At 43.7% G+C, this 22,099-nt stretch overlaps 1 protein-coding gene across 2 annotated transcripts in view; it reads right to left on the minus strand.

The window, feature by feature from the left end:
• CAMK4 (calcium/calmodulin dependent protein kinase IV) overlaps window positions 1–21,272 on the minus strand; it is an 84,321-nt gene extending 63,049 nt beyond the window's left edge. For both annotated transcript variants that reach the window (XM_083464602.1, XM_083464601.1), the window contains exons 1-2: window positions 21,113–21,272; window positions 17,565–17,829 (exon numbers count right to left, since the gene is read on the minus strand). In XM_083464602.1, coding sequence (XP_083320728.1) covers window positions 17,565–17,785 — 221 coding nt within the window. In that variant the 5' untranslated portion in view covers window positions 17,786–17,829; window positions 21,113–21,272. The remainder of the gene's footprint in view (window positions 1–17,564; window positions 17,830–21,112) is intronic.
• Window positions 21,273–22,099: the final 827 nt, after the last annotated feature.

Genomic DNA, 22,099 nt, shown 5'->3' on the forward strand with positions numbered 1-22,099 from the left:
GGCGGAGGAACGGAGAGAGCACACCGCCCCCGGCACCATCGGGGAGGGGGGTACCATCGCAGCTGCCCCCGGACAGGCACCGCACACGCCCTCACCATGCCGGGAGCCAGGCCCGCAGGATGCATGCCACACCCCATGGGGCGACGTGCCACGCCCCCAGGATGCGCACCATAGCCCCGGGATGTGCACCACTCATGCCCACGCCTGCTCTCCACCCCTGGTGCCAGAGCATGCAGCTTCGCCACTGTGCATGGGTGCTCATCTGCACATGCACAGCGGCTGTTAAGATATGTTCACATTACCTCTAACTTCAAATCCAGTTTTCTAGTTGGATTGAAGCAGTGCTGGTCAAGAAATGGGAGAATATGGAATTTGGCTAATGTCATGTGCGAGTGCACTGAAAGCATAGTCCACGGTTATGTGAATATACTCCTAGTCAGTTCATCTTCCTCAAATTAAATTGGCTAGTGACGTTGTAGAGAGCTAGGTGGCTTAAACTTTTACATTTCATCACCTAGCCTCTGCTTTATCAAGAACTGTTGCTCTGGTGCTTATCCTGTCATTGACATTCTACTCAGTGTTGATCCAGAGCAGATTCCAACATATAGTTAGCAGAGTAACAACTTAAATGTGTTGCGGGATTCGCAAAAAATAGACCAGGGGCAATTATATTTCATCCAGCAGAGCTTTACTGCTACAGAGGCAAATGGTCACAAATCCAATACAATGGTACCTCGAGTTACAGACGCTTCAGGTTACAGATGCTTCAGGTTACAGACTCCGCTAACCCAGAAATACTACCTCGGGTTAAGAATTTTGCTTCAGGATGAGAACAGAAATTGCATGGTGGCGGGAGGCCCCATTAGCTAAAGTGGTACCTCGGGTTAAGAACAGTTTCAGGTTAAGAACGGACCTCCAGAACGAATTAAGTTCTTAATACGAGGTACCACTGTACATTCACAACTGGCACAGTCCAAAAAAAAATCCAGTTGCAGCAGACTTAACTTAAACTTACAATAACTTATAAGAAGTCCAAACCTTAACACTAAGCATACTATGTACAGAACACCACACCAGAAGGAAAAGAGATAGAAAAAGAAACTGAAACCCAGGCTCCTTCTGGCCCTACTTTTATAGTCGGCATGGCCTTGACAGAAAGAGATAAGAGAGCCAGTTTAAGCCAGCTGTACTCAGCTTCTCTGAAGGAATAACCCAAACACCATGAACCTTCTGCTTGTTTCTTTCACCAAGAGAAGCTTCCAGAACCCTCTTGAATTAATTAGAATAGGAAAGATCTCTACATATCGGATGTGTATTTTCTGCACTGAAAAATGCAAACTGACATATCTATCCCACCAGTTAGCATCACTTCATAAACATCTGCTTGGCTGACGAAGGTTTCAAGGCTAGTGGGAAAGAGGAAAAAATATATTCTCTTACCTACCCCATCCTATAACCTCCCTGTTCCCACCATCTCATGAGCCCTAAACAGTACTGCAAGGCTCCTGTACCAGGTTTATGTAATCTGCATTGGCAATTGGAGATGTGTTTTGAAGATTATCTCAGGAATGAGAAGATTTAAAAGTTCAAACACCTTATGTAGTCATTCTTTATTAAAAGAAAGATGTGGGCGATGCCCACCAGTGGGCTACATGGGCATGTTTCTAAGTATAGCAGAAGGATGAGGGTTTTGAATGACAGGTAAATAAATACTGCTACACTTCACAGTATACAATTCCTAGACCTTTATTGCTACCCAGCCTACTCAAAACCACCTCCATGAAACTATTTTAAAGAATTTATCTGCTTTCTGCACCACACACCTGCAGGTCCTCTAACTTCACTGCCTATTCAAAAATGCTTGTGTTTAAATAGCAATTCTTACCGATTTATCTTTCATCTTAGAAAAATAAAAGCAGAAGCACACAGCAGAACTTTAAAATCAGCAAAAGCACTGATAAACACTACTGAAAATTGCAGTTGGCTCTCTTTTCACGTGAGGCTTGTGCATATTCAGAAATCAAAACCATCCATTAGTAGATCGTTTTCTTAGTACACATTACTTTCAAGGCTGAAACGGCGCTTCCACAATAGAAGCTCACCGAGAAATTGCTGTGGTTTGTTCACTCAGTTTTTGCAAGACATCCATACAACACCATCATGCAATTACAGCCTTTCTGAATTTCCTCTGTGGTTCTTCTATCTTCTCTCAGACCACAGAAACTCTGACATTTTTTTAGAAGGATGGAAGAGTTTTGCAGTCTCCATTGGTATAAATGCTGTTAGCACTACTATATTTTTAATGACATGTGGTTTTGAGATGGGCAGTGATTAATAAAAAACAAAGTGCAATGGTTTGGACATCACACTACGTCAAAGCTCATGGTTTGTTGCTCCTTGCAAGACAAAAGAAAGAGCAAAATAAGAGCATTTGAGCTGTGTGATTGTGCACATTGTGGGTTAAACAAACCACACAACTTTGCTTAACTTTATGTGTGAATGTGGCCATTGTGTCAATTACTTAAAAAAATAATACACAAAATAAATGTAATTGAGTGGTGGTAATAATTTCTACGCAGCATACAAGCCTGTGCTGTTGGTGAAAGTCTTTTTGAGCCTGACTGGTTATTTTCAAATGCAATAAACTGTTTACTTACAATGAAATGTTCTTATTAACATATGGTCTACCTAGCAGTTGCAATGCTGGGCACAGAAGGGTTTGTTCTGATTTAAATATAGCATGTTATATACAAATAATAATAATACCAACAGTAGCAATTACAAGAGATACCTGTTTAACTCACCAGCATAAAAGAGGATGCTAACAAAAGTGTATTTTCAGTTTTTTGGAAACACACATAGAAATAGAAGTTAAAACAAAAAGACACTAGAAGAAGTGGGATAGGCCAGTCAGTAGAGCATGAGATTCTTAATCTCAGAGTCATGGGTTTGAGGGTTGCCCATGTTGGGCCCTTGTGGTCCCTTCCAACTCTATGATTCTAAGTATCATGCTGGACCACACAAAAAAGGATAATGTGAGCCAGCACTAAATATCTCACATGGCCATTGAGATGCCCCAGGGAAGCTTACAAAGATTGCACAATAGAGATAGTCTCACGGACTATAGTGTGCTACAAGGGCTATTGGAATGTGCCTTGAAAAAGTACACCATGTTAGACACATCCACTATTCTCTCTCTCTTATTTTAGCTATAAGTTAAATATAAAAGATAGGGGGAAAGTAGAAACATTTTTAAATGAGTTTATCAGGTATCAAAGACTACATACAAAATCTTAAATCTTGCATCTTAAATCTTAAATAATGCAGGAAAAATAGGCTGTATTTGCAATCTTATACAGACTTACCCGGAAGTCCAATTGGGATTGACTTCTTAGTAGATAGGTACTGACAGAGACTTACCATAGTTCATGTCATCGTCAAAAATCAACTTCATACCATAGAATCAATCCACTTAACTGGGTTCTTGAGTTGTGCCATATTTTGGATGCGGTTGAATGGTGTTTTGAACCTTCTGATTTCAGTACATGTAACGTCCTTCAAGTATACTCAGGGTACACCAGTAATGACTTACAAAGCCCTAAACAACTTGTCACCTGCATTTTTTGAAGGAACATTCCTCCAGCATGAATCTGTCCATGTGCTAAGTTCAGCGGCTGATGCACTGAATTCTGGTTGTCCCACAACATAGGGAAATCTGAAATTCAGCAACCAAAAGGCCTATTCTGCGGGGGTATGTGGAATGTCCTCTTCCATAATTTACCACTGGCATGGTGATAAGCTTTCAGCATCTCTTGAAGACCCATTTGCTTCAGTAGGACCTTATGGTGCACAAATGCCCGTCTAGGTTTTGGTACTATCATGTCTGACCAATATATTTTGCTGGCTGAGGCAGAGCAACAGATGAAGACTCCCTTTGCAAGTCAAGGTGCATGGTAGGAAGGCCCATAGCTCAAAGACAGAACATCTGCCTTGCATACAGAAGGTTCCCAGTTCAATCCCCAGTCGGAAAAGACTCCTTCATGAAACCCTGGGCAGTTGCTGCCAGTCAGTGTATGCAATAATGAGCTAGACTAGACCAATGCTCCTCATCAGCACTTTCCTATGTTTTCTACTGTTTATTGCGATAATTTTTAGGCCACATAGTACAATGGTTTAGACACATTTTTATTTCATTTATTCATTGCTTTTAGGCTGCCCTTCATCCTCACAGATACAACAAGTGTATATGTTTTTTAACCATGAGTGCAATAAAACAGTAAGACCGAACTGTCATTCAGTCTTATGAATAACTTCGGAAACCTAACTTATTCTCCTAGTTGCATATTATATGGAAAAAGGAAAAATTCATTCTTGAAAAACAAAAACATCCATGTCAACCAGTCTCACGTTTGTCACTTCAATATTTTCTTGCTCTTCTTGATTCTTTTAAACTTTCCTGTCTTTTATTCACTTTTGCACGCCGTGCTTTGAATCTAGCGGTATCCCCCACTCACACTTGCTCCTTGTTTGCATTCCTTTTCCACTGTCTGTTCATTTGTATTTTTTCTAGTTTTGGCTGTATTTCCGAAGTCTACCTCCCCTTTTATTTTATTTTCTTCAACCAAGAGAACTTCGTCTTATTTTGTTATATTTTCTTCTTCTCAGATTTCATCATTTCCTAACTTTCACTGTGTTCACTTGTCAAATATTGCTAACATTTGCTCTTTTCTTTCTGTTTATTCTGCCCACACTTTGGCTCATTCTCTTATTTTATCCTGATTGGATAATTGTTATGCTCTTTTAGTTGCTTTTTCCTTATGCACACCTTAAGCTTTTTGTTTGTGTTTTGCATTCCATTACCTACCCTTTTTTATATAATGATCATGTATTCACTTTCATTCTCTAGTTCTGACTTAACTTTTAGTTTTAGTTTTACTTTGCTAAATGCTGTATCCTTCCCACCACTTCATGCTTCTTCCTTCCTCACATCTATGGAATGCCTTTACCAGCTAATTTCCTCACTTAATTAGTCTCTTAACATTTCTTTAAATGTTCCTTATCATTCCTTAATGGAAAAAATATCTTTATGTCAGCTAGCTTATGCCTAATTATTTCTGTTCATCTGTTCCTCCTCCAGTTTTCAGTCTCTTGGTTATACTTATAGTTTTAGTTTTGCCTAATTAGAATGCAAGCCCAATGGACAAGGTCTGTCTATTTATATGCACTGCATCAGGCCTAGATTCTTTAGACATTTCACAATTATATTGTTACAATATCACTTGCAACAAAATATTGCTGCGTATCATAAGGTGGCTACATGTGTATCACCAAAAAAGTATTTTGGGGGGTAAATGTGCTGAGTTCAAGAGTTGGGTAAGAGTGTTGAGTTATAGCTCAACCCACTGGGGCAGCAGAAAGCAAATGTGTTCCAACATCTATGTGACAGTTCTTCAAATGCAGTCGTACCTTGAATCCTGAACGCCTTGGTACTCGGACGTTTTGGCTTCCGAACGCCGCAAACCCAGAAGTGAGTGTTCCGGTTTGAGAACGTTCTTTGTAACCCGAATGTCAGACTGGGCTTCCACAGCTTCCTGTAGCCAATCAGAAGCCATGCTTTGGTTTCCGAACATTTTGAAAGTCAAACTGGCTTCCAGATCAGATTCCGTTCAACTTCCAAGGTATGACTGTATTTGAAAATGGTCATCATATCACCTCTTAATCATCTCCTCTCCAGATTGCACATACCCAACTTCTTCAATATTTAAATATTCAAGCATTCCAAGATTTTATTCCCCACAACTGGGACAAATCGTGCTACATTTACCTTTTGCTTATGTAGCTTTCTTTCACGATACTAATAGCTATGTACACTTGCCTTCACAGCCCCCACCCCCGATTCGGGAATGAAGACTGCCATTCAATGGGGAAGGGGGTGTTAGGGGGAAAAACTCTCAGAGATTTCACTGCATTTGAACTAAAATCCTTCCAACAAAACACCTGTGTTTTCAGGTTGCCATCCCATTTGAAAGGGCTTCCTTCCACATGAGCAATTCCTTAACATTGCTCACATAGGAGTTTCCCTTTCAGAGAGTCCAGACACTGGCTTTAATGAGTGGGCACAGTCAGAAGCCACAGGATCACTTGGTGTCTGCATCATCTACGCAGCCTTTGATAGCATGTGGCTTTCTCCTTGATCAACAGAGCAGAAGAAGACTTGGTAGTATCCTTTCTAGCTACAGCTGCTGTTAAGAAAGACCTCTTTCCTATGGAAAGCTGGGCTGAAGGTTTATGCTTTATAAATGAGCATGTGCATAAGAAAAACGAAGTGCATTAATTGTAGAGCTGGACATCTGGTGGAGAGCATTGTGCTGGGATGTGGGTTTCCTTGAGTAATTGTTTAGAACCTCAGAACTTCAGCAGGACTCTTCAATAACATATGTGCTTTGAGTCAATTATGTTTTATCATGCACTGCAAGAATTCAGAGGGGAAGTCAGTTCAGAAGAAGCTGCCTTATGCTACATGTTCATCTAGCCCAGCCTAGTATTGTCTAAGTACCACCTGACTTCTTATGTTTCACCTGTATTGCTGAGGTCTTCCAATGGGGCATTTTCAGCAGTCCCACATACTCCTGAAGTCTGGCTGGCCTTGACCAGGGACTGACAAGCCCTGCTCTGTGGAGCTCCTTGCCAACGGAGGTTTGGCAAGAGTCATCCCCGCTCTCTTTCAGACGTCTTTTAAAAACTGTATTATTCAGACTGGCCGTTCAAACCTGAGAGTTTTGCTTAGTTTTGTTTTGCTATCCAGCTTTTACTGGTGTGTTTGACATTTTTATTATGTTTACTGTAGTATTGCATATTTAGGTAGTATACTACCTTGCAATGTTTCATATGAAAGTGTGGTCTATAAATATTTAAACAAATAACATAATGACTGAAAGTAGTGTATTTTTCTGTGTATAAGACTAGGTTTCCCCCCCTAATAAATAATGTCAAAAATTAGGGGGCTTCTTATACACGGATAGTGCCGAGGCCATCTTCTTAAATCTGAGACCCCCAAAATAGGGGGAGTCTTATAGACGGAAAAATATGGTACGTTCATTTGAGTCTTTCCTGTCTTTTTGTTACCTAATCCTTTTAATTGGGGAGGAGAGGGACTGAACTTGGGGCTGAGTTTGTGGGTGCCAGTCTCCCCCGTGTCATGAGTTTCTGGGTGCCACACACTGAACCCCTGGATTCAGCAAATGTTAAAACATAAGCCAGGCCAGTTTCCTGATGAGGAAATGACCTGGGGTGAAGGTGGGGAGGGACTCTGTGCCAGACAGCAATTGCCCCCTCAACTCATGGTTAGTTTTTGAAGACAAAGGCAGAGTTGGAAGAAGGGTTTTAGAGTTGGAAGTTATGTGACTAGGAGAAGCAAATCAGCAAGCAGGAGAGTCAGAGAGATGTTTGAGAGCAATGGTTGAGGTCTGTTTGGACCCAAGGCTGTGGCTATGGGAGAAACAAGTCCCTCTTGGGGTGCCAATGCTGTGAACTACACTATAGACTCAGATTATATATGTGTGTTGCTGTTGTTGGCTTCCATCTGTCTCGAGAGACAATGGAGTGCACCTCCTCCAGTGGTAAAGTCAAACCACTGTGTTAGCAGCACCGAAATGACTTCCCTGGGGCACAAGTCTGAGCAGCGTGTATGGAGATCCTGTGCTGCCCAGATGACAAGACCCCCCTCTTGGCCTCGCTGATGTGGTCCAAAGGAGAGCAGAACAATACGTTTGGCACCAGCTTAGTGGCCAGTTGCTGCCAGAAAGAGGCACACAAGGCATAAACCATAGGTCATAAATACACCACAATCTCCACCTTGCCTCATTTCCAAAAGAGAGCATGAACCTTGCGTAAAGCACCTGGAACCCCCTGGAACCTCACACTGCTCAGAGATTGGGGGTGGTGTGCAAACAGGCCCCTACTGCATGTACAGCATATGCTCAACTTCTGTGGTCCCTCTCCACTTCAAAAGAAAGGTTTTCTCAGCAGGTAGCAAAGTTCTGAACCATATGCACAAAGGTACACAATGCACATTTAGGCTGAGCAAATAAGAGTCTTGTGGCACCATAAAGACTAAATTGTTGCACTGCAGATTGTTGCTCAATCTAATGAGAGTTAAGGATAGCCCATTAACATCCATTTAGCATTGCATTTCATGCTGATCAATCTCTAAGGGCTTGTTCATTCACTTTTTAATATATTGCAAGATTTATGGTTCCCCAGATAGCACTGGCCCAGTTTCACAGTCTCCTTCAAGAGGTACCGGAGATCTTGTACAAGCTGGAAGCACAGTATGATAAAACAGCAACAATGACTACAGCTATTCTTATCTTATGGCCATTCAAATTCTTTCTTTTGTAGCTGTACTGTGCACCATGGGTAGGAAAAATCAAGAAATTTTTAACTATGACACCAACCAAGGTATTGAAAGATATGCATGGAAGATATCTAAGTTGAACTCAGCAGAAAAACAGGCAGTAACTCACATGGAAGTGAGAGAACCGCCTCTGATATACTAATGGTGTCTTGGAACAATTGTACTTCGCCTTCCATTTTCCTGCTAATACTTTTTACAAACTGTTCAGTGCTGCTTCATTTTTAGAAACCCGGATTAGAGACCCAAATACTCAGAGGTAACACACGAAAGGGAATGAATACCTGATAACTAAAAGGAAATTAATTAGTTGTTGAATTGCTGCAATGATGGCACCGGAGGTATCCTAGTTTACAGCGGAAACTTCTAATCCTGAGAATTTGCATTATGTCTAGAAAAAGGTAGAGACCTTCTTTGAAGTGGATGGTGTTAGCTTTGGCCATGATCCAAAAGACTGAGTGTTTGAATGATGATTTGCATGTGCCATTTGAAAGCAGCTCTTTGCCATTTCATAATCAACTGCAGAAGCACCGTGGTTTTCCTAAACTGTAGACTACTGTCCATTGCTTATATTAAGACAAGACTGAGCCCGGATCTGCACAAGTAGCAGAATGAAGTTGTGGAATCCTAAAGTGGTAGGCTCTACATTAGATATTGTAACCCAGCCTTCTCATGTGGTTCATTTTTAACATTTGAGATCATTAAAAATTGTATTTGGTACCCCCTACCTCCACACCTGATACAATTCTCTCCCCCCACCTCATTCTGCTGCACTTGAGGCTAATTCACATAATATTTGCTACATGTATAGTAAGCATTATGACAAGACTTCCAAGCATACAAGCTTCACTTAACTTGTATGAACTCATTCAAACCAAATAACCACACACAAGCTGATGCCAAGTTGCCTTTGTTTTGAACACACGTGTAACGAATCAGGTCAAGTGCATGCATCTGTGTGGGCATGAGATGAATGAATGAAATGAGACACTGCAATACAGGGAGCTGGTTAGAACAGGAATTGTGTAGAAAAAGATATTGCTCCTGAACAAAACCCTATATTGCATTGCGTTGCTGCTCTCAAATTATGAATTATTAGAGCTTTGTGTTTTCCCCAAACACGGATGTATGCAAAGAGTGCTGTAATATAGGGTCATGGATAATTGTTTGCAAAATAATAATGATAGAAAACGGTCTCAATTTGTCAGAAGGCTAGTCCTGAAAAATGAACAATAATTACCTATCCAGCCAGGTTGTGTATATATCTTTTATATTCTGGTGACTGGCTATTGTCAAGCAAAAGAGTTTAAATTCCAAATTAAGCTATAAGGGGGTGGGGAAACATAGCTGAGACACTTCCATTGCCATGAAAAAGAACAAACCAGACTTGCCCTAGAATTATACTTACTTACTTACTACACCAAACCTTTATTAGGGATAACAAATATAGGCCATCACAAAACACAGATGTATAAATTTTTAAAATATATACAAATAAACAGCCATGTAAAAATATGTAATAACGAGGGTTTTCATTGGAGTTTCTTGACCACTAAATAGTGCCATTCACCACTCTTAAGAGATACTATTGATAAAAACTCAGCCACTTTTGCAGTTACTTCCGGTTTAATGTCAGACAGATAGAATCTGATATTTTCATTGTCCCGTGATGTTAGACTACCCCAAAAAGGGGATAGCAAGCATGGCCATAGCTGTCTGAGGCAGATACAAGAGAAACAATTCAACTTGTGTTTGGCCATTATTATCAGTTCAGCAGAACATTAAAAATATGCATAAATAACATATACAACAAAACAAGCCTCTTAAAAAGCAAAACAGTTTAAAAATCAATTAAAGCAATTAGATCAGGAAGTTCCGAGTTCAGGGGAATGCTTGTCCAAACAAGGGTGTCTTTGAGAGCTGGCAGAATGCCAGTACTAACGGGAGCCTCTCATAATTCAGCAGGGAAGGGATTCCACAACATAGCGCCAGTTGTTGTGGGACTACAACTCCCATCATCCCTGGCCATTGTCCATACTGGCTTGGGTTGATGGGAGTCGGACTGCAACAACATGTGGCAGGCACATTTGCTACACATAGTCTAGGTAAAGCTAAAGGGACCCCTGACCATTAGGTCCAGTCGTGGCCGACTCTGGGGTTGCGGCGCTCATCTCGCTTTATTGGCCCGAGGGAGCCGGCGTACAGCTTCTGGGTCATGTGGCCAGCATGACTAAGCCGCTTCTGGCAAACCAGAGCAGCGCACAGAAATGCTGTTTACCTTCCCACCAGAGCGGTACCTATTTATCTACTTGCACTTTGACGTGCTTTCAAACTGCTAGGTTGGCAGGAGCAGGGACCGAGCAACGGGAGCTCACCTCATCGCGGGGATTCGAACTGCCGACCTTCTGATCAGCAAGTCCTAGGCTCTGTGTTTTAACCCACAGCGCCACCTGATCCATTATATCTTGCTTTATCCATGAAAGAGAACAAAATCTACCCAGATAACTCACATACCTTCTAGCTTAACTCCAGCTGAATATCTAGTAAATGAAAGCTTTTGCCTGGCTGAGACCCTGGGAAAGTTCTCATTATCTCTTTCACTCTCTCACATATGCTCTTATCTTTCTGGGGCATCAGAGATCACAATGGTAGGATGAAAGTGAATTATAGTGCAATCTTGTACATGTCAGAGGTAATCCTCACTTCATCCCAGGTAAACGTTATGCATCCTTACATGGGAATAAGATTTCTAAATTACTTCCTGAGTCAATTGCAGCTTTTAAAAAATTGTTTTCAGGCAAATATTCTTACAGAACACAATGTTGTTGTTATTGCCTATTTTGCTACTTTGTGATCTGATGTGTGCAGCATGGATGTGTTGATGGTCATGTTTTGTGACCAGAGTTGGGGGGGGCAGGATAGCATTTTGGTCCTTCAAACACAACTGGTGACACCAATAATAAACCACACTTGAGCTTCTACTAAGATCATGAGAATAGCTGCATCAGGCCAGCACCCTATTGTCATAGTAACCACCCAAATATCCACAGGAAAGAGGACTCAAATACAACACTCACTCTCAGTCAGTAGGGTTAAAATGGGAGGGGGAAAAACAGAAGGAAAAACGAATGGGCATTCCAGAAATGTAGGTTTCTTTAGAAGCAAATTGCATTCTCATGTATAAAACAACTTACATTTCAACAAAACCTTGCTTGGGATTGTTCAACTGATATGACTGGCTTAACAATAAGCTCCAAAGCAAAATAAATCAGAACTTTTTATGTATCTGGCGTTTCTAGAATATATTGCTAAAGTGTTTTGCAAAAGGAGATTTTGCTAGCAAGAAATAACTTCATCATAACTGTGTAAGATAGATGTACACTCTAATGTCTTCGCCACTATTCCCAGAACTCTGTGTGCTTTAAATATTAACACCATATTACAGATATATACGACTAAATTATGAATCCATGTAAAACATTAAAATATGAGCTATAGAGCTTTGAAACTTCACCCATGAAAGTTTAATACCTTCTGGAATGAATAAGTCAAGTAACTGTGCCAGTTCAGATTTAGTATGGCACAAAATTTTTACTGTCAAATTGTTTATAGGGAGAAAGAGTAGAACTGTTTTATAAGCACGCTCCTTGATATGGAACACTTTTATATTTTCATACGTAGGCATTTTTTTATTATTATTATTATTTTAAGAGAATGATTACGTTAATTACAAAACAAGAAGGGGATAATTCATTATTTACAAAAACAAATTCCCTTTGGGGAAGAGTGAATGCTCTCAAAATGAATATTATTCCCAGATTCATTTACATCCTGAAAGGACTTCCAGTTTTTATATCTGAATCATATTTTCAAAAGATAAACTCATTGTTTAGGAAATGCCTTTGGGGCTCAGCAACACCAAGAATATCCTTGCAGAGAATACAGCTACAAATTTAAAAAGGTGGTTTTGGAATCCCAAATTTGGAATTATATCACTAAGCTTACATACAGTCAAGTACTAAATATTGGAATCCCACTGTTGGCCCTAATTTTCTGATGCGGACAACCCTACAATATATGTACATAGCACCTTTGGTTGGTTGGACAATACTAGGATTGAAAAATTTGAAGTCTCAAGTGACTCTGGGAAAAAATTAATATGGAATATATTGGCTAATAAAAACAAATTTGACTCATTTTCACATGTTAAACTTACTCTGTTGGGAAACCCCACACTAAGAATTGCAAAAAAAGATGATGATATGGAAAAATTGGATGAAAGCAGGTGTTTTGACATTGGACCAACTGATAGATGGGGAAGATGAATTTTATACTTTTGCTATTTTAAGACAAATATATCATCTATCAGATGCAGCCCAATGGCAATATCTTAAATTACAACATCTCCTAACCAAGTGTGTTTGGTCCATCAGCCCTTTCAGCTTCCAAGATACCTGAGATATTGGAGCAATTGGACAACTCATTCAAAAAAAAAAATCCAGCAATTGCTTTTTATAGATATATATTAACAATACAAAAGTTCAATACACAGACAGTAAGGGATGATTGGAATAAAGAGTTAGAACTTTCATTATCACCCAGACAGTGGGAAAATGTATTTAAACAAAAGCAACATTGGACTAAGTCCCAGTGCAATCCACACCACTTATTTCATGGTACATATTATTTGCCTCCAAAAATCATATGCCTTCTTAAACTTCTGCCACAAATGAGGTTAGTGCACACTGGTGCCAGAAAACTTTCAACGTTCAAACTGTATGTTGGAATAGATTTTATTAAGTCTATCTGATGTTAGATACTACCATAGCAACAATTTATAATGAGTTTCCCATATTACAAGACTTTAATACAGATACGACCAAATATCTGGTCTTAAATTTATTTTATTCCATGTTTTTAACAGTTTATATGGAATCAAAGTGTGTTTCTGCTCTTGTTCTCCATCTTGGCTGTGATTCCTGGCCTGGGAGGGTGGGACTGTGACTGACTCCAGCTACAAACGCTGAGGCTGCTGAACAGATTCAGGTTGGGGGTATTGTTTAGAGGATTTTATTGCTGCTATTGATATTAAATTTATGTGTTTATTTTGTATTTTTATTATGATTCATGTGGAAAGTGTTCAGTTTGGCTGTGTGCTTTTTTGATGTTTTATTTATTGTTTACGACTACTTTTGTTGTGTTTGAATTGTTTTGTTTTTATCTTGTAAGCCTCCTAGAGCATGGTTTTAAATAAAATGATGCATGTTTGCAGGTATGTCCTCTCTCCCACATAAGAAGGGATGCTTAAAGTGTATTTTAACCTACACATAGTCCCAATATCATAATGTAACTTTTTCATGCACTTCTAAAATAGGTTATAAAAAGGCACCTGTCAATATAAGCCACTGAGAATGGGAATTGCCCCATGACGTGGTTTTGTATTTAGATATGATTGACTTTATGCTTTAACAAAGTCTAGTTAATATATATATATTTGTGGATGCTTACCTATTCCCCCCCCCACTCTGCTCATCCAGGTTTTTTCTACCTAGTTCAACTCCACTGGCTCCTACCCAGTGACTTCTGTTCTCCCAGCTCTGCTTCTGCCATTGCTCCTACTTCCCTGTCTCTGCAGATGCCAGGCAGCCATCATAGTGCTACTTTCATTACAATCTAATTCTGCAGCAAAAAGAGGAAGGCAGTGCTTCATAGCACTGAGATGCCATGAGACACGTTTCAGGAGTACGGATGGAATGGGATATAGGCATAGCTGTCAAGCATCCCTTATTTGGTGGGACAGTCCCTTATCCCAAAGCTGTGTCCCGTTGCTGTCCCTTATTGATGATGTCCCTTAAATTTCCCGTGTTTCAAAGGAAGCAGCTCCTCTCCCTCCCTCCCTGCCGGCCAGGGCGGAGGGAGGCTCCAACTGTGTTGCTTGGCTGCGTTGCTCACCCAATAAGGAATCTAAGGATAACTGGGGGGTGGAGCTTGCATGCCTTGTGCCAATCAGAGCCAGTGTGGTGTAGTGGTTAAGAGCGGTAGTCTCGTAATCTGGGGAACCAGGTTTGAGTCTCCGCTCCTCCACATGCAGCTGCTGGGTGACCTTGGGCCAGTCATACTTCTCTCAGCCCCACTCACCTCACAGAGTGTTTGTTGTGGGGGAGGAAGGGAAAGGAGAATGTTAGCCGCTTTGAGACTCCTTAAAAGGGAGTGAAAGGCGGGATATCAAATCCAAACTCCTCCTCCTCCTCCTCCAAATCGGCCGCGTTGTCTGGGGACTCGCCTTTGCTCAGCGCTTCCCAGCGGAGAGGTGACAGTGGTTTTCCCTGCTGCATCCCCTTTGTCGGGTTGCTGCGTTGTGGGAACCACTGCTTGAGGCTTCATTTGGCTGCTGGTTGACTAAAATCCCTTATTTTGGCTGCTGATCCCTTATTTTTGAGGCTACTGGTCCCTTATTTTCAAATCTGTAAGTTGACAGCTATGGATATAGGTGCAGTTTGTCAAATGGCAACTCACTGGAGGGTCTTTGCTCTTCATCCCATATTGAATAAGAAAGTTAGAAATTGCATGAATGACTTACGCTGCAATCCTATACAGTGGATGCTCAGGTTGTGAATGTGATCTGTGCAGGAGGCACATTCGCAACCCGCAGCGTTCGCAACCCACAGCACCGCTTCTGCGCACGTTGTGATTCGATTTAGTGCTTCTGTGCATGCGCGGGTGCCAAAACCCAGAAGTAACCTATTCCGGTACTTCCGGGTTCGGCGCGGTGCACAACCCGAAAACGCGGTGCGCAACCCGAAAACGCGCAACCCGATGCGTCTGTAACCCGAGGTACGACTGTATAAACTTATCAGGAAGTAAGTTTCACTGCACACAGTGGAACTTATTTCTGAGTAAACATACACAGGGTTAATGGAGTTTTGGCAACTTGATTTCGTGATGATTGTGAAGTGTCAGGTACCAATGGCATACAGCTGTATTATAACAATGCCGATTGTATACCACCCTGGGGTCTGAAAAGATGGCGGGTAGTTTTAAAATATTAATAGTAAAATACATAAATGTTTTCAGCTGAGATTTCCAGTTGCATATTACTAAAGCGACCCCTGGATTATTCAGCACTGGAACAGGCTATTAATTGATATTTTTTCTTTTTCCCTTCATTGACTTCCCTGAAGTTCTTACCCCACCTTATCTGGCCTTTACAGACAAGGCGCTGAAAACTCCTTTTACACTTGTATCAATGTGTGTGGAAAGGGATGTCACATGACAGCACCGTCTTCCTAATAGTTCTGAATGGGAAGCTGCTGCACTCACTTATTAGCCAACTAAAATACTGGCCCACCAGCTAAACCAAAGGTTGGTGTTTTCACAAACTCTCCACAATTAAATAAAATATTGCTTCAGGAGGAAGCTACTTTCAGATGAGATGGAGAAGGTTAGATAAATGTTCTAAACATTTTTCGCCTGTAAAAAAAATAAACTTGAATCTTTCTACTTAAAACGAATACTGTTTTCCAAAAGAAAACCCTGTGGGTTTCTACCTTTCTCCCATCCTGTTTAGATTGCAGGTTGACACGCATACCCCCTCAATTCATGAGGAACACAAGAATTTTTGGAAATGCTTTATCCACGCAAACACAAATGTTCTGTCAAGTCATAAGTATGCAACAGCTGTTACCATTAAATAATTATCCAGAATAATAATGCTCTTGAGATGGTATTTGCAAAACATTTCTTCATGTTTCAGAAGACGACACTGCAAGCTTAGCCTCTTCCCAGATAATTAGTGCTAGGCTGTTCATTTCTTTGAACCAGGGCATCACTTTATTATTCTTCCTTTCAACTGCTTTAAATGATTCATTCCCACTCTCTAGCACCTACTGACAGAACCGCAAATCCAAACCAGTATTTAAATTCCATTTTCAGTGTCACTTGCCTCCATAGGATAACAATAAGTTTAACATGGATAAAATAACGATGCTGATTACCCAAATCTGTATGTGGGTTAAAAAAAAAAGAGAGAATAGATTTTCCATCTCCTATTAGAGCACTACAGATGGCGCATCTTTCAATACTGCCTCCTACACATGTGAAACAAGGGGCAACAGCTCGATCCGTTTACAGCTTTCTTACCTCAATATAAGAGGGTTGGTGGGCGGGAGGGAAGGAAGGAAGGAGGGGAGACTTGTGGGGAAGAGGAAGAAATCTTTGGCGGTGTGTGGCTGCTGAGCAGAAGCGCTGAGACACCAACCCAGCACACTTGCCCCAGTCTGACCCCTGCTCCCCAACACCAGCAAGAGAAAGACGCCAAGCAGTTGCCCCTCTTCCATAAGTGGCCACTCTCTCCACTCCAATTTGCCACTTCTCCCGCAGAGGGACGGGATACCCCTCTGCCTTCCAGGATCAAGCCCTGAAACTGCCACACCACTTTCTCCTTCCTAACCAGGGGTGTGCCAACTTGAATAAAAAAACAGGGGTGGGGGAGAGATAAACCCCACCCTGCATAACTGATCACAAGACACATACCATTTGAATAGCAATGCTCATCAACTGGGGGGAGGGTGCGCGGCCCCTTCATTTATTGGGAGGATCGAAGAGATCCTCGGCCCCTAGGAGTTGGCTCCTCCTGTGGTCCTAACTCTCCAGTCGCCAGCGCCACCTGGCCGTCTTTCCCCTCCCCACCCCCGCTCTAAAGCGAGACTGCTGGCCGCCCACACGGCTGTCTAGGAATGTCTCCTCTCTGCGGAACCACGATCTCTCGGTCTCTGCCTGGACCGCTCCGCGCACCCCCACAATCCCTTGCACCGCGCAGGACTTCGCCGGCCCTGCTGTGCCCCCTGCATTGCCTCGACTGGCGACAAGCGCCCCGGCTGCTGCTGCTGCACCACCAGCTCCTCCTCCCCTCCCTTGGCCGCCCCCCGCCCCGCTTTGTCCAGGAACGCCTCCCTCAGCCTGGGCACCCCAGCGCCACCCTGCCTAGTGATAAGGGGGCAGCCGCCGCTGCCGCCACCCTGACGCGCCAGCAAGCAGCAGCAGCAGCACCCAGGATGTTGCCCTCCCGAGAGCCCTGCATAGCTTTCCTCCCCTCACGCCCCGCCACCTCCTCTTCCCCGGCGGCGCCCGCGCAAATCTCCCGCCTCCTCACCGTCCCAGCTCCGACTCCAGGTCGTAATAGTCGGCCAAGGTGTCTCTGTTGGAGCCGTCGATCCAGTAGTCCGGGACGACGGTGGGGCCGGCGGCGGCAGGAGCGCCCCCGGGCCGGCCCGAGGTCGGGGCAGAGCCGGCGGGGGCGGCGGTGGACGAGGTGGGGGCGGAGGAGGGCGACGACGAAGACGACGACGACGAGGGCATGGTGACTTTCAGCATGCTGCGGCGCGCGGCAACGGCGCGGGCGTCCGGCTCTTCAGGGGCTGAGGGGGAGCGACAGGAACAAAGCGGCGGCTAAGCGAGAGAGGCGGGCTCGGCGGTGCAGCGGCGGCTCCGAGAGAGCGGCGCTGCTTGCTGGCGCTGCCGGCGGCGGCTGCCTGAGGAGCCGGAGCTGCCGGCCAAACTTCGAGGCGGGCGCAGCAGCAGCAGCAACAGAGGCGCTCGGAGACTGGCGGAACGGAAAGGGAGCTGGGGAGGAGGCTGCGGGAGGAGAGCGCGCGCGCCACCTCTAGCGCGCGCGCGCCCGGACACACCGAAAGTGTGTGTGTGTGTGTGTGTGTGTGTGTGTGTGTGTGTGTGGAGGGGGGGCGTCACCCCGAAGAGGAGCGGCTCTGGCCGAGCAGAAGCCCACCCTTCGCGTCTTCTTGGCAGCTGCCTGACGAGGAGGGCAAGTTGAGGTTGGGCGCAGCGCGTAACGTGAGGGGAGGCGAGAGGGCGCGCGCGCCTCTCTCTCTCTCTCTCTCTACCTCTGCGTGTATGAGTGAAGGCGCGCGCGCGTGTGTGCCAAGTGGACGGATGGTGGAGGGAGCCGGGCGGGCTTCAGAGGTTCCTTTCGTCGAATGAGGGGGTTGCCGCCGCCGCCGCTGCCATCGCAACACACGAAGGCAGCAGCGGCTGGAAGCCGTCCCGGGCTCGGCTCAGCGCAGCCGCTGCCCTGCCTGCCTGCCTGCCAGCCACTCTCGGCGCGCGCGGGCGGGCGGGGTGTGTATGCGAGACCCAGACAAGCCGGGCAGAGGGACCCCGCTTGGGGCGCTTTCCCGCAGGGCCCTAATGCGCCCCGCCTTCCTCGCCCCGGTGGTGGGAGGCGGCTCGCGCTCCACACTCCGCTCCACTCTTGTGCGCTTCGGCAACGGAAGCAAATTAGAGAGAGACCCCTCGCCATCCTCGTAACTCCTTTCTCTACGAGGGTCAGGTTGCAAAGCCACCAGTCCTGCGCAAAAGGCGATTTCCTTTGGATTCGAAACAGGGGTGCCAACTTGAACGAAATATTGGGGTGGGTGGGTGTCAAGGAAGCTCCGCCCTGCATAATCGATCACAAGATCCAGCACACACACACACACACACACAGTCACACCGCTTTTGAATGGCGATGCCCATAAAAATGGGGCGCGGGCCCCCTCAAATATTTTATTGAGGGGGAGGCGAAGGGATCTTGGCCCCTAGGAGTTGGCTCCTATGATACAAGAGGATGATTTGGGGTTCTGGACCTAAGTATCAATTAACCCCATTGGTCGAGTATCACATGCTTTCGCGAGGTTCAGCATGGGCAGTTTCACACACTAGGCAAAGGCCAACCCAGGTTGCCCACAAAACTTCCACGCAACCCATCACAACTCCCTAAGGAGTGTGCCATGTGATATGATGCACATATTTGCAAATGTGCATTTGTCCTATCATATTCAAAGCAAAGCAAAGCTTTCCTACGCTAGAGTCTGCTTCACATGCAAGGAGTGTTATCCTCCATTGGAGAACGTGCAGACATATATATCAGGGGTAATATGAGCTGAATGGCTCATGTGCATAACAACCAGCCATTGCACCCATTTACTGTGCCTTGTGGATTATGTGCACACAGTCTGACCATGCTTATAATGAATTACCAGTTGTTACACACCTTAGCTCTTGAACTCACGTCACCTCTAATACATGTATATGCATATACATGTCTACACACGTGTAGAGAAGTAGGGATGGAAACAGTGGGGTCTAAGGACAATGAAATGTAAATAATACAGGATATGGCAGTTGTAAGTAAAATTCATACAAAGTGACCATGCATGAGCGCAGGGGCTGGTGAGACTGTCATCCCTTGGATTGATGGATGAATTGACACCTCTGGTGGGACAGGAAACCATTATCTTAGTTCAAGATAATGAACTTGATATATTCAATATTTCCTGATGAGTTCCAGTTCAGCAATTTCATGCTGCAGTCCCCTTTGAAATCACTTAGTTGGAGAACAGTGGAATATCCCGGGAGACCAAAATTATCTTCCTTTGGCTTCTTAATGTTGCCATTTCTGATACTAGACATGTGTCCATCTATTTGTTTGCACAGCAACTGACCTGATGGTCCTATGTAGAAAGCTGCATGCTGAAAATACTTGGAAGGTAAGTACACTTTGACATATTTAGGTGTACAATTAAAACATATAAACCATATATAGGGTTCTTACATAGATTACCGGTAATACATTGCCAGTAAGCATTAGAAATAATGAAATTTAAGTGAAGAAGAGTGTAATGCAAAAGCTAGCTCAGGTGACCTTTGGAGTAAGGTAGGTTGGAAATAAAAGGGTAAAGCATGATGTCAAACACCTGAGAAGTGATGCATTCTATTGGTGGCATGGAGCTGCTGTACTCAGAAATTATCTGTAGATTGATATCCACAATTATGAACTATTGAAATTATAGTGTAAAAATCTGGAGGGGGGGAGTAGAATAAGGTGGTGCAGGTTTAAATAATACAGGTTTGCTGGCCACACCACAGAGGGTTCCTTGCTTTTTAAGGATTTGAACAGATTATCAAGCTCTCTCTATAGTCAGTGAAGATTGTATCTGACATTACCAAAAAGCATTAACTGCAATCTTGTATGCCAAATGTGTGTAGTTCTGCTGCAGGTCTAGTATAACTTTGATTGGGGCATTACACGTGCCATGCGGGACATTTTTTTAGCCCAAAGGCCAAATTGCTTAGCTGTGATCTGTTCCATCCCTGCTGCCAGAGCCAACTCCCTTTCTTTCCTGCTGAAAGGTACCTGGTGAAGGCAGCAAGAATGGAATAGGCTGCAGCTGTGGCTTTCTTCCATCACTTCAGCAGCATTTGAGCACCAAGACCTTACAAAGGGGCAATAAGCCCTGGGAAATTATAATTCTCATGGATCCTGGTGTCCAATCCACTGTTCCTCCAACATTCTAGGGTAAGGGGTGGGGAACCTGCAGCTCTCCCAGTGCTGTTGGATTACAAATTCTATCACCCCAGAAACATTGGCTTGGGGCTGATGTTGGAATCCAACAATATCTGGAGGGCGACAGGTTTCTCATACCTGTCCTAGGTCTTAGTCGATGCTGCTACCGCTAATCTTCATTTTTCACGGTCAGTAGCATAGGTTTATGGGGAGGATGAGAAGGGGGTGGCTTAAGAGAGCTCCAGATGGACTTGCTCTTAAAATGAGCTAATTTGGGCTCGGTCTAAACCAAGTCCTAATTTTAAGCAAGCGTGGGAAAGCTCACCCATCACTTGTTAAAAGATTCCTGCTATACTCACCACGGTGTTGTTTTCATCGGTGTTGTTGGATTGCGAGGCCTTTGTTCTCTTAAGACACCCAGTTTACGCATGCATGCCTCCTCCTTGATGCCCCGCTTGCTGTTTCTTTCTGCCCAGCCTGGAACTTTTCTTGGCTCCTGCACTGCACTTCCTGTTGCTAGGTGACATGCTGCTTGATTTTGTGACACGTGGTTATTTTGTGAGAGCAGAGATAAAGAAATATCAAACAGTCACCAATGACTGCAATGCATTAGCAAACTGCATGCTCTATAAATAAATAAAAAAACCCAGCACTCGTAACATTATAGTTCGCTGTATAGTTTCAGCAAGGCAACATTAATATTCCGTTACTAGTATTTAGGCATTCCTTTGTATTGATAAGGCGATTTAGCGTTACAGCCCCAGAATTCCAGATATGGTGAGACATGTTGGAGAGGTCAGCTGCCATCCCCTGTGTGAGGTGCTGTCACCTTGTACGTCGTAGACATCCAGAGCCAGGTGTCACAAAATCAAATAGGGAGAGGGTTCTGAATTTAAATGGTGCCCACAATCTGCTGTGAGATTAAAGGCAACAGTGACCACAGTGCTGACAAATCCATCATATATATACCGGTAAATGGGCAATCGCAGATCATGAACCTGAGTTCCTCCATGCTTCCTCCAACTTTCAAACCAAATGCAGGAAAAAAAGCTTTCAGATTTAAAAGTGGCATATTAAGTCTGGTTTGCTAAGCCAAAACTAAGCCAAAACTTAGTTTAGTAAGTGTGAGGAAATGTGGGCTTCTGGATAGATTATGGCCACTTTTCCTACTGCACTGAGCTGAGACATAGTTTGGCTTACTATATCACCTGAATCTGGATTCGTGTTTTTGCATTCCCAGACAAACCACGAGCAATAAGCACAAACCACATTACAGCTTGTAGTTTGTTTGGAGTGAGACACTTCCATATGCTGGCTGAAGAGAAGCAGGAGAGCTTTGCCAATTG

The sequence above is a fragment of the Podarcis liolepis genome (genome assembly GCF_965112155.1).
Source record: "Podarcis liolepis genome assembly, chromosome: 11".
Taxonomy (NCBI): Eukaryota; Metazoa; Chordata; class Lepidosauria; order Squamata; family Lacertidae; genus Podarcis; species Podarcis liolepis.